The sequence below is a fragment of the Neomonachus schauinslandi genome, chromosome 10 (assembly GCF_002201575.2).
Source record: "Neomonachus schauinslandi chromosome 10, ASM220157v2, whole genome shotgun sequence".
Taxonomy (NCBI): Eukaryota; Metazoa; Chordata; class Mammalia; order Carnivora; family Phocidae; genus Neomonachus; species Neomonachus schauinslandi.
This window is the reverse complement of record NC_058412.1, coordinates 87,036,297-87,049,688: the sequence shown is the minus strand read 5'-3', so window position 1 is coordinate 87,049,688 and position 13,392 is coordinate 87,036,297. Positions and strand designations below refer to the sequence as shown.

General features: G+C 50.9%; 1 protein-coding gene across 1 annotated transcript in view; it reads right to left on the bottom strand.

Annotated features, from left to right (window-relative positions):
- The window catches only part of SH3RF3 (SH3 domain containing ring finger 3), a 383,766-nt gene extending 371,818 nt beyond the window's left edge, over window positions 1–11,948 (bottom strand). The window contains exon 1 of the mRNA XM_021680271.1: window positions 11,373–11,948. Within this exon, the coding sequence (XP_021535946.1) occupies window positions 11,373–11,948 (576 nt within the window). The remainder of the gene's footprint in view (window positions 1–11,372) is intronic.
- Window positions 11,949–13,392: the final 1,444 nt, after the last annotated feature.

Sequence of the window (13,392 nt, the reverse complement as noted above, 5' to 3'; positions counted from 1 at the left end):
CACAGGCACCCTGTGGCACTCTTCCCTGCTCTGCCTGCCAGGTCACCCTCCACCAGCCAGGATGCTACCTCTGAGTCCTCGACACTCCACTGTAACACCCCCTCACCACATGTGTCAACATGACAATTGTCACCTTGAAAACCGACAGGCTTGAAAATTCTTCAACCTGACAGAATGTTTCCCATTTCCATTTAGAAAGTGGAAGTGTTCCCAAATGACAGCCACCTTTCCCCACAGTTGCTGACAAGCCACAGCACGTCCATCACTCAGCAACAATCCATGATTACTTCGCGGGTAAGGCCAAACACCAACTATCAGAAAAGAAACCTCAGCTGGACCACGCTCCAGAATGAAGAATGAAGGCCATGCTCCATGTGGTGCACCCAGGGCAAAGTCAGCTCTTCACCCACAGAAGGAAGTGGGGCTTCTGAAAATGGGACAAGCCCACAACAAAAGTCACATCTAAAACCCTCCTTCAGTGCACACCGCTGTCAGGAGACAGGAGACCACCCACCCCTCCTCAGAGAGGCCCCCTGTGCAGCAGCCTCTCCTGCTGTTGGAAGCCAGTCCACCCCACTCTGCTCAGTGGCACCCAGCCCCCCACAGCTGTGCCCGATGTGCTGGGGAACCCATGAGGGCAGCTGGGTTGGCCAGGGCTGTGGGAAGTCATGGGAAACCCATCCGATTCCAAGTTTGAGGAGAAAACCCCATGGTTTTATATGAAAATCAGAGGAAGCATATTCTAGAATAACATTCATGTGAATTTTTAAGAAGATAATATAAGACCTCAAATAAATACCCACTGCTAGAAAGAATGCAGCAGGAGGGGTATGGGTGGGAAGGGGGCAGCTAGCAACGAAATGGGGGCACACAGGTTACCCAGTCTGAAGGTACCAGAATCCACCCAGAGGGGACTTGGAACACGGTGATGATTCGGCACAATGGGCTAGAAATCACCACCCAGCAGGCAGCAGCTTTCCCACAAGGCAGCAGTGGGGTAGGGATCAGGGAGGCCAGGTGGGAGACCAGAGCAAGAGACCAGAGGTGCCCTTAGGAAACACATCTGAGAAACCCCAGGAACTCGAGAAAGACCCAGCAGGGCCCAGGAGGCAGAGGTGACAAGGCAGAGAAGTTCCCCATGTGGCTTTTCCAGGTAAGAGCCGGGGAGGTCTGTGTGTGCTACCTTGGGAGTCTCCAGGAAGAAAGCTGCCAGCCCATGACACGAGGCCCCTCTCAGGGTGGCATGACCTTGATGGGTATGTCCCACAGGGCACAGCCAGGAACATTCCCCGCTGTGGACCCCAGACATGTCTGTTCATCCAAAAGCAAAACCGCTGTCAACAAGAACGCCATGAGATGGTGGGACAACCAGAAAGATGTCCTCATTCACCGGGGACTAACCTGCACAGACAGGATGCCCTCGTCCTCAGAGTGAGCACACCCGAGAGCCCAGTGAGCATCACAGAGTAGCCCAGCAGGCATAGAAGGATGTGAGCTCCCAGCCTTGCTGAGCTGCATTAACCGGTCTGGGAGTGTTCCTCTCGGCCCCCACAGCCACTCTGAACCCTCCTCTCTCTCCAGGTCTGACCTCCCATGGATGCCTTCAGGACCCCTTTTCCCCTGAGCCTAGCAAAGGAGCATTTTGCCGTCTCTGCAGAGATGCTGACTTAGAAGCCTAACCCTCCTCCCAGGATTCACAGATATCCTCAAGTGTTGCCCACCACTCCCGGGACGGGCACCCTGAATCCACAGCAGAGTTCTGTCTGCACCTGTAAAGAACGGGTCAGGCTGGACTGATGACCTCTGCAGCCTGGGGATCAGCTCCACGCCTGGCCCGGAGCACTTGGGAAGGAAGGCAGGTGCCAAAAGGCTGCAAGGCACTCACGTCCCTCCTTTGAGCTATTCTCAGTGTTGGGGAGAACCTGCTAATCACTAAGAAAGCTAGAGGAAGGGGAACAGAGACAACATGACTAACTGTTGCCTCCGGGAAAGCCAGATGATCCAAACTTTAAAGGGCCAACAAAGCAGTAATTGTCAGGAAAACACGCAGCCCACAGAAGGGAACAGTGAAGAAAGAACACTGAAAACAGCTTGAGGAAATAAAAATGGAATCAGAAAATGTGCAGAAGAGACAAAAGATAGGGCTTGCAGAGGTTTGGGCTTCAGTGGGTTAGACTGGTGACAGCCATCTTTTTACCCAGGTGAAGTCATCTGGGACCTGGTGTAGACCAATCCCTTCAATACAGACATGCCCACACCCACCCAAAGCCACCCAGCGCCCTGTCCTCTGGTGGGGAGAGCATTTGAAGTCCTCTCAGCCCCCAGGACTACCCCCAGAGGGCCTGGCTGTCAGGGGTATTTTGGGGGTTCTTCAGCTCATAGCAACCCCAGAACAGCCCAGAGTTATATGAGAAAGGGTGTGTAAGCCATGAGGTTGTTACAGGAAGTAAAGCATTGAGTGGAAAACTGGTACACCAGGGGCCGGACTCTAGGCGCTGGGGGTTAAAGCTGATGCACTGATTAGTGTGGAGACACATAGGAAATGCTACAAGTAATATCAACCACACTTCACAGGCTGGCTATTAACCCCATGTAGAGTACATATGCCTTTTGCTGAAAGGAACAAGAAAGAAAATTCTATGTCCTGTAACATCTAAATTAAAAAAGAAATTTTGTAATTTGCAAGAAATTGCTGAAGCTTGGGGGAAATGGAAGAACATCAGTATGTAAAAGGACCCTGAACAGACTCATGGTTCACAAGGAACAAATGAAATAGGGGGTCAGTGGCCGATCCTGGGACAGAGCATCATACACATCGGCTCGGGGCCCTTAGAGAGGATGCCATGGCTGCACTGGAAGGACAGCAGGAGGGAGCCCTGCCCCGACGTTAAGTGAAAAGCCTTCCACTGGCCTCTACTCTTCACCTCTGCCTTGTCGTCTGAGTTTCAACATTTTATGGGTCACTATCTCTGGTCAATAAAGCACTCCGTTTCTTTGGAGCAGCCGTATTTGAGACAGCTTCCACCAGCCTGTGAATGCACCTCACATACGTCCCACACCGACAGTGCAGCCCCTGCTGGCCGGGCCCTCACCCACGCAGCTCTGGGGGACTCGCTGTCTCCAGTGAAGGGCTGACTGCAAAGCCGAACAATCCGTTGTCAAACAGGCTGCTGATATTTGCAGTTGCGTTCTCCCTGGTGAGGCTCAACCACAGGGATAACAAGTCCTCCTCAGAATCCAAGATCTGTCACCTCATTTGAGATGTTGGGGGCAACACCTTAACTCTGGGGGAACTGCTATCACAGAGCATGTGACAAAGCTCAGTTTGTCAGATGGTGACTCCAGATAAATGTCCAAATCCCTAAGGACCATACAATCCAAATGCAGCCCTAGAAGGCACAAAAGCACGTCTACTCAGCCAAAAAAGAGCTGTCTTTTCTTTAGGAGCACCTACCTTTCCTTCTGCACATCTTTAGACCACGAACTGGATCCAGACAATCTTTGCTATGCCACCATTAACTCACAGGCACCATGAAGCTGGTAGATAAAGGTGAGTCTCACAGGTTATCTGTTTTAAGGTGACGGACCTTCGCAAAGGCTGCGTGCCCGCACCATCCTGACGCTCTGTACGCTTCATCTTGCACAAGTGCAGCTGGCTGTAATTACCTTTCGCCATGCTCGGGAAGGGGAAGTAGGTGCAATTTTTAAGTTATGCAGAATTCGAAGTATGATTATAAGGAGTTAAGGAATCTAACAGTTTATCTATAAACAGTAAATACTTCTTAACACAGAAATTTCTAAACCATTAGGGATGAATAGGTGGCAGTGCTGCAATGTTGTGTGTAGAACAAAGGAAGCCTTGGGAGTTTAACTGTCAAAGAAGGCACAGTAGTTTTTGTTGCCAGGACTCCAGCGCTGTTTTGAACATGAGCCAGGGGTTCCATTTGCTGGCAAGGTGGCAAGCAAATTTTGTGCCACTTTCTAAAGACCAATATAATTTGTACCCCAAATGTTATTGTAGTGCCTGTATATAGTAGGTGCTCAAATAAGTGTGCAGGGAAGCAGAAGAGAATGCACACTATCCTATCTCTTAAACTACTGTGTGACAGCTTCGCTGTGAACCCCCAGTGCTCCCGGAAGCCTCCTTCTGTCTGAGCATTGTTGAGAACGTGCTCTGGGCTCTAGAACATTTATATCCACTCCCGGTGCTGGTGTTCTTCAAGTCTCTCACCACTTCTATTGACCTGAATTCCTGCAGCAAATCCTAATTCATTTAAACTCATATAAATTCACATGAGCATTATGCACACATTCCATTAAGCAGAAATGCAAATATCATAATATCTTCATGTTTGCACATAACCATATCTGTTAACAACGTAAACACGTGTGCCAGATGAGAGAAACAACCCACCAAAGCAACTCCTCTCGGACACTCTTTCAGGTCTCCCACAGGACAACCACATCTCTAAATATCCATAAGCCATCAAGGGCCCAAAAAGGCAGCCATCTGTGAGTAGAATTCAAATGGTGCTACTACTTTATACGCTTTTATTCTAACCTCTACTCAATGGGAAAAGGGAGCCCCACGGTATAGTGTGCTAGCACAATGTTTAAACCATTCACCGCTGCCAACACCTTCAGCTTGACACCTTATTCTTTTAAGGTTAATTAGAATTCCAATAGGATACCCACTGAGCATGCATTTCTAATTCATCAAATATGAAGATCTTCCAAGCAAGGCAAGTCTGATAAAAACTGACCTTGGCCTTTGCAAGTGGGGCTATAAAGAGCATTTCCCCCTAACTCAATCCTTGCTGATGTTTTATTTCAAACATGTACCTCGAAAAAGAGCGTGTTAACTGGGAAAAAGAGAGATTAAATACAGATTGAACTGAAATACACACTTGAAACAACTGCATAATTGAGACCCGCTTTCGTCATGCTCCAGCAAGCAAACGGGCTCTCAAAAGCTGGAACGAAGGAACAATTGGATAGAATTCTGCTCAGCTCAACCGCACTGAGCAGCCTAATTCCAGGCAGTGGTAGACCAGCTCTTGTGTCCTACAAATGAAGGAGGTGGGCTTCGTTTTCAGGAGAGCCTGCCAACCAGCTATACCCACAACTGGGTGGGGTTATTCTCCCCTCCTGCCCTTCTTAAAACAGATTATAACTTGGATTTTTTTTTTCACTTTAATGAAGCTTGTAAAAATAGGGAACACTACCTGTGATAACAAAGATAAAACTCAGAAGCAATTTAAAAGGTGAAACAGACAGATTCAAGCACTTGACTTAGATATCCATCAGTGCTCAACAGTCTAGTCATGGTGACACAGGACAACTTGGAATCTAAAGGCAAAGCATTGTATCACAGGTGCTCACACACACACACACACACACACACACACTTAGGATACCATATAAATGAATCTACTGGCAGGAAGGTGGGCCCTGTGGAGTGTGCCATACTAGTGATACAAAATTTTGAGATTTTTGTATTAGTAATAGGCACTGAAATGACTGCCAGTTATGTGCGCTAGGCACTGTAGGTACATGGTCTCATTTATCTGATAAAGCAGATAGGATCCCTCTCCCTAAGAAGAAGGCTCAGAAAAGCTAAACCTCTGCCCAGAGGCACATGGTGAGGAAGTAAGGAAGTCAGGATAAATACACCTGTGCTCTACCCGTGCCCTCCTTCTTCACAGGACTTCACGAAGCCCAGGGATCTGCCCTGTCTGCAGCCACATGCCCAGGGCAGGCAGTGGGCCTCAGTCCCTGGACGGAAGGCTGATCCTGTGCGCCAAGTCCCTGGCTGAGCTGTAGCTGGTCCAGGCAACCAGCCTGGCATGCAATTCTGGCCCCTGAGGTGACAAGAGAAGTCTGTGAGGGTGGTCTAGAGCAAACATAAGGGGAAGAAACCCTCCTTTCTGTTATTAAGTCTTGTCACAACGATATGATGCCATCACCACCCATTCAGATTCCAAATGTACCACTCATGTCATTTATGTAGAGCTGCCTGTGACATGCCGCCGAAGCCACAACTGATACGATGTTCTTTCCTCAGGACCACACACCACTCTGCACGGTTGCTGCTAACTACCCATAAGGCTCACAGCCTGGGTTTACAAGATGGCGGCCTCAAACTGGAAGAGGATCTGCAGCCAGGGGGCAGATGGATCTAGCAAGTGAGTGCTACTTAAGTTCAGGACCTTGGTCTCTCATTAACTGGGTTTGTTATAGAGCGAGAGGCCTCCCCTAACCACGAAGCTGGTAGCCTGTCAGCCCAAAGTTCACCTTTCAAGAACACCCCTATTCCTTGTGTGTCTCTGAGCAAGGAAATCTTGGTGCCTCCACTGCCCCATTCACCGAGCCCTAGTAAGGAACAGGTGAGATGAATTCCCATCAGCTGACTCAAGCCCTGGCACACACGGGCACTCAGTGAACACCTGGCCCACAGCGCTCTCAGTGAATGGTAACTTTAGATTATTCACCGACCGGCCACAACCTGAAACACAACACTGCTGTAAGTCTCAGAGGTGCTGTTTCCACACCCAGGGGCCTTCTGAAAACAGACCCAAAAGGACTTCACTGTGACTCATCTGTCATGTCTCCAAAGGCTGGTGTCTGCCCTTGTCATCACGGAGACCACAAGTCAACCACTTGTCCGCTGTCCTTCTGAGCTGTCTGGCTTTTCTGTGAGGGCCTCCAGGCACTGGGCCATTTCCTCTGGAGTCCTTATTCCATCCAAGACCAAACAACAACAAAACCCTAATGATACAGCCCAGCAGAACAGAATAGAAAGGGCAGGGGAACGAGCCTGAGAACATACCCAGAACCCAACACTTCCTGGCTCTCTGACTTGACCATTTTGCCCATATATCAGTCCCTCTTGGTTAATTATGCCACCCACCTCACAGAATTATGGTGAGCTTTCTATAAGCAACATATGCCAAAGCGCCCAACACATGGTAGGCACTCAGTAATTGTTCACACAGAAAAATCTCAAACATAAGCTGCCCAAATTTTGACGACTAAAGAACACACACTGATTTGCATCCAGATACCGCAGACTCTCTCTGAACTGGTGTCCCAAGAGGTGACCAGCTGGACAGGTCAACTCCCCATCTCCTCCATACGATGGCCTAAAGCACTCAACCCCTCAGAAGGCTCAGCCTGGCCCACTGCTGTCCAAGCCCTCACACCTGCCCAGGGACACCTGTGCTTACTTGGAATTCACTGGCTTGATTCCCAACCATGTTTATGCAAATATACTGATAAATGGCAAACATAAACTTTAATGAAGTGTTATGTAAACAAAAGACATTTAGTGCAAAAGAAGTCACTCCTTGGAAAAACACGGTGACCACTCAGGAAATACTCACCAAAGACAGACCTCTTTAAAATCATCAAACTAGGGCGCCTGGGTGGCTCAGTTGGTTAAGCGACTGTCTTCGGCTCAGGTCATGATCCTGGAGTCCCAGGATCGAGTCCCGCATCGCGCTCCCTGCTCGGCAGGGAGTCTGCTTCTCCCTCTGACCCTCCCCCCTCTCATGCTCTCTCTCTCTCATTCTCTCTCTCAAATAAATAAATAAAATCTTTAAAAATAAATAAATAAAATAAAATAAAATCATCAAACTGGGCAAAAACAAAACCGTACGACATTAAGTGGGAATTGTTTAAAATCTAGAAGGTGCTCCATTCAGAATTCTTTGAAAGTCTCTTTGTCCTCCATTTGAAAGAAACAAATAGGAAATCATAAACTCTGGCTGTGGTTTAAGTCAACTTGGAACTCAAAGACAAGTCCTTAGCCCTGCATCCAAAACATGGTGAACACAAATATGTATGTGTTTATAAAATAAAACATGTAATAGATATCAGTTGTATGAGTCTCTAATTTATTTGACTTTTCCCATTACAGGGTCCCAGTCACACCAGCTGAAAGATACAGAAGAGATTTCTAGTTGAAACATATCCCAAAGTACTTCAAGGTACACGACCCAGACAAAGCAGGCTCTAATGCCTACATGTTATATCATCAACAGCATTACCCAAATTTTCTACAGTTCTTTAATTTGTAAAAAGCCTGTCCTCTTCACCTTCATAGAGTCATGGATGGACACCAATCCAGTGTCCTCAGGAATCTGCTGCGAGCAGCCTGGGTTCCAAGTCCACAGTAAATTCTGTGCATGCCCAAATATAAGGCAAGAGATTCCCCCCCCCAAAAAAAATCACTCAAAAAATTAGAATTGTCTTACATTAGGGTTCTTATGAAAGCATATTAAAAAGTACTCTTGAAATTACTCAATTTGGAACTACAAAACCCTTTTAAAAAAACATGTTGTCCCAAAACACCTCAACCAATGCTAGTTGGGGGAGTTATAGGGGTCACTTCACACAACTGTAAAAACAAAACAAAAACAAGTTAGGCTGAGAAACTTAGCACACATTTAGCAACTGCAATGGTTGGACACTTCTGTTAAAACAGGACTTTTTAAAAGATCACTTTCAGAAGCAACACATAACAGCAAGTATTTCCCAACAGGCAAACAAAAAAACCAACAGTCCTAACCTTAGGCAGTGGGTACCTGTAACTTGGTATAAAATTTCCAAGGGCAGCATAATTAACTGATTCAAAAAGTGCCTCATCTCAAATGGCTCAAGTGAAAGCAGAGCTGAGAGGTTCTGCTAACCAGGCTGGAACTCTGCTGAGAGGTTCTGCTAACCAGGCTAGAGGATTCTAGGTGGCTCTGCTGAGAACCAAAACCCTGATGAAAAAGATGCCAGTGAAGAGTGTGGAAAAATTATTTCATGAACTCCAAGTGAAACCAAAACAAGAATTAATCCATTTTATACATGATGCATTCCCAATGTCTAACTGTAAGTAAATGCACAATCTAAGCAGATATTTGTTTATCTACATACCTACAACATTTACATATCCCCATCGGTCCAAAAGAAGGTTTGAGGAGCATCTCACTAGGAAAATCGGAGACGGTCTTTCATTAACAGTCAACCTGCTACTAAGGCATATATGGTCTCTGCTGAATCATAACATGAGTGCCCATCTATTAAACAACATACAGCAACATCCAGCATTCAGCCTTGCTATGAGGAGTCAAAGTGATTCCAATAGACGGTAAAGTACCAAAAGCATATCTGCAAGTAATTTTCAGCTGAAGCATTTGCCTGTCAAATTTTAGGGTTGCTTAAAGTCCAACACTCCATGCAGGACTTCTGGCTGCCCAAGAAGACTCCCACTGACTTATACATCAGTAAGTAAAAAGTTAGAAGATATTATGATCCTCACCTTCACTGATTTTGCCTTTTGGAAAATGATCAAATATTGATCAAAAATTGGATTTAATTCAGACTCTTCCTGGAACCCAAACTCAGTCCTAACGAGGTGGGCCTGTGAAGAAAGGGGTGAGGGTCACACTCAGTTAACACAACAAAAAGAAAGAAACTGTGTTCTAAAGTTTTCCTGAAGCTCAGACAGCCATAAACAGTCTGATGCTCCATATGCCTATAGAGAAAGTCCACCAATAATCCCAAGACCAGCCAACAAAAAATTAACTCCCTGTTACTGTCATTGCAAAAAGTTATCAGTTCAACCTCTGACAATATTTTTTACGCCACAAACGCCACAGAGTTCTAGGAGCTGCCTCAGGCTACGGCCTTCAAATTTCAGAGGTTACCTCCTAACCTCCGATCAAACACAATTCACATAAAATGCAGTGGGAGGACATCTGTAAATACATGCTCATCAGAATGTCCTAGCGTTTAACTAGAAACATCATTCCACAAACCATTCAGTTCTCCGAGCAAGAGGAGGTAACCTGCTTATTCTGCAAATAAAGACCTTTAATTATAATACCTTAGATGAAAACAGCAAGGACAGGAAGGAAAAGTTCGAAAATCAGGAACAAGCACACTCATAACTGGATTTAATCACAATTAAAACCAAAGAAAAACTACTTAACTACCTGCCCTCCAGCAGTGATCCCAGGCATAAATATTCCTTGAGTATTCTTGACTGCCCATTATTCTGTATCCATAGGAAACACCCAGTTTGGCAAATTAGGGTATTTACCTCTAATGCTCAGTACCCAAGGGCTTAAGTTCTTAACCTCAAAGATGTTGTAGTACTGAGTAATTCAGATGGTTAGAATTTTCCCAGCTTCTCTGTATTATACATATTGGAAGGATTATTTAAATGGTTTATGCACCACCAGCTTTTTAAACGGTCAAAAGTAGAGAAACAAGGTTGTGTTTTCTAAAATGAATGAAAATTACAACAGACCAGTAATGGTTTTTTTTAACCTTTAAATAGGATTTTCTACATTTAAAGAAAATATAAAACATGAGTACTTGCTTCTCACTTAACCCAGCATCCTGCAGGCTTTCCTCCCCCCTCCATAATAGTAACAGCAGCAGAAGGTGTGAAAGGACACCTTCTAAATAACTTCTGAAACCAAATCACTGAAACCCCAAGATAAAGCCTTTCACTGAAATAGAAACAGTGAAAGACGTGGTACAATGTAGTTGCACAAAAAAATTCAAATAATGTCCCACCTGGGAATGCAACCCTGCCTGAGGGCCCACAAGAGGTCTAGGGCTTCCTGACAGACCAAGTCCAAGAAGGCTGGGCCAAATATTCCTTCCGCCTCCAGGAGAACTTCTTCCCTCCTGTTAACACGAGTTTGTAATTTATGTTCTTCCAACCCCCAGGCACACAATTCCCTCTGCCCAATCCTCTCTGGCCAGACACGCAGGCAGGAGGCCCAGAGTCTCCCCTCCCGCCGCGGCCAGAACCCAGGAAACGGTAAACACTAACTTCACCGAAGGCCGGCAGAGGGTGTGTGCAGGGCTAGTCCGGGGGTCCAGAGGAAGAAGGCTGTTTCTGGGTAGATGGGAGGGCCCAGCAAAGTTAAAAAGGTGGAGAAACAGGCCCTGCCAGCAGAGGGACTGTAGGGATGAGAGATTAGCAGGGGACAGGAAAGCAAGTCCACCCTGGGGCAGGATGGGGTGTCACCACATATGAACAAGTGGCAAGGTTCCCTAGGACTGCATGCTGGCACACAGCAAGTGCAGGTGGCGCGAAAAGGGATTCCAGAGAGGAGGACGGATGGACGGCAGGTGCATTTCAGAGGGAAAGGGGACGGGACTGCGAGGAGGGGGTGGGGGGGACACGGTGTCCAAGAGTTGGCAACTGGGACTTGAGGGGTTACACTCACGGAGTCCCTGGAGAAAAGCTAGTTGGAGAAAGAAGAGCAAGGCGAAGGCCATTGGGGGGCCACCTCTGGTCTCCCCTGCCCTTCATCACTGCCCCCTACACACACACTGTGGCGCCGCGCCGTGAAGCAGATACTCACCTTTGCCACGGGCGCACTCCTGCTGGTCGCCAGCTCGCGCAGGCTGGCGGTAGCGCTGCCGGCCGCCGCAGGGAGGAAGACCGGGGAGCCGGGGGCGCTGCCCGCCGCGCTGCCCCCGCCACCCACGAGCGCCGAGGCCGCCCCCGAGCCGGAGCCGGGGCCGGGGCGCGCGGGCGGGCTACCGCCGGGGCTGGCGCCAGCGCGGGGCCGCTGGCGGATGCCGTCCAGCAGGCGCACCAGCAGGATGTTGGCGGGCAGCTCGTCCACGCCGCAGCCCACCAGGATGCGGCACTCAGGGCAGCGCAGTTCGTGGCGCGAGCACACGATGCTCTCCAGACAGCGGCGGCAGAAAGTGTGCTGACACGGCAGCACCTTGGCCGTGGTGTCCAGGCGCTCCAGGCACACCGAGCACTCCAGCAGGTCCAGCAACGACGACTCGTCCATGTCCTCGCCCGCCGCCGCCGTGGCCGCCGCCCGCCGCCGCCGCCGCTCACCCGGCCTGTCGTCGTCGCCCTCGCTCTGCGCAGCAGCGGCGGCCGCCTTGGACGCGCACAGCCAGGACGCTCCGAGCAGCATGGGGGAGGCGCCGGCGGCGGCCGCGCGCAGCTGCCTACGTCCCGGGGCCGGAGCGGGGCCCGCCGCGGGCAGCGGGCATCAGGATCGCCGGTTCCGCCAGCACTTCCTTCACCCGGACTGGCGGCCCGAGGCTCCGGCCGCGGCAGTCCCAAGTGCTGCGCTGACTGGCCTGCGTGGTGAGCACCGGAGTTCCGCGCCCCGCGAGCCAACTCCCGGCCAGCCGAGCCCACCCAGTCCTTCGGAGCGCGGCGCCCGCGTCTGCGGGTTACACCTGTCCTGCCGCCTGTTCGCCCCACGCCGAGCGGGGGCCCAGGGGCACCGCCAGGCACAACACTCAGCCGGCGCTGCGCTCGCAGTGGCCACCCGCGGCCCCGAGCCCCGCGGCAGGAAGTGCGGGGAGCTGCAGCTCCGGTCCCCGGGGAGACCGGGGCTCAGCGTGCGCGCTCCCCCGCGCCGCTGGTGGGCCGCACCGCCCCCGCGGCGCCTCCATGCGCCCTGGGCCTGTCCACGAGTCCCTGCCCCCTACCCCCCAGCGGGTTCAGCTGGACCTTCCTCTTCCTCGGCCGCGAGCACGTGCGCGGGCAGCGCGCAGAGGTCACGGTCGGTGAGGAGCGCAGGAAAGGAGACGCTGCGCCCACTGGACCTCCCTACGCCTGGGCGCACACCGGCGACTAGTCCTGTCCCTTAGGGCACCTCTAGGGCTCCCGGGAACTCCGTGCGCGCCCTCCGGCGCAGGCTCGGCCCTGTCCCCTCCGGGCGCCTGGAGTCTTAGCTCCGGCTCTCGGCGAACCTCACAGAGGGATGCTTCGTCCCGACGCTGCCGCGAAGGAAAGTTTGGGCGGTGTTATCCCGACTGCCTTTCTCGCCAGCGCCGGCAAGCAGCTTGGGAACAGGGCCAACACCCGGGCATCCTCCTCGACGACTCCCCGCAGCGCTCCCGGTCGGGTCCCCCTTCCAGGCGGTGCGCAGAAGTGACAAGCCTGGAGCTGCGGGTATGGGTGCGGGGACGCCCCGCGAAGCAAAAGGGAAAGGCGCTCGGGTTGGCTGAGGCGCCCTCGGACTCCTCCCGGCGGCAGCCCGCCCTCCCTGGAGTCGCTGGTCCGAGGCCGGCGCCGCTGCCCGCTGGACCCGCACCCTTGCGCAGGGCACCCGGCTCCGCGCCGCGCCCACTGCGGCGCAGTCTCGTGAACCCCGCTCCAGTTTCTCCTCGGGAGGCGCAGAGGAAGGGGAATTCGCGCTCTCCTTCCCGACGCCCCGGCTTCTGGGAGCGTCAGAGCAACGGAAGTACGTACGGAGGACCGGGAGCCGCAGGGAAGTTTGGCAGTGGGCTGGGGTCGACCGCGAAGATTCCCTGCAGTGCGCTGCCCCCTTGTGGCCGCTTCGGGTTCCCAGCGCTCCCTGTTCCCAACCTGGCCCGGCCCCGCACAAACCATGGGCCAAGGGC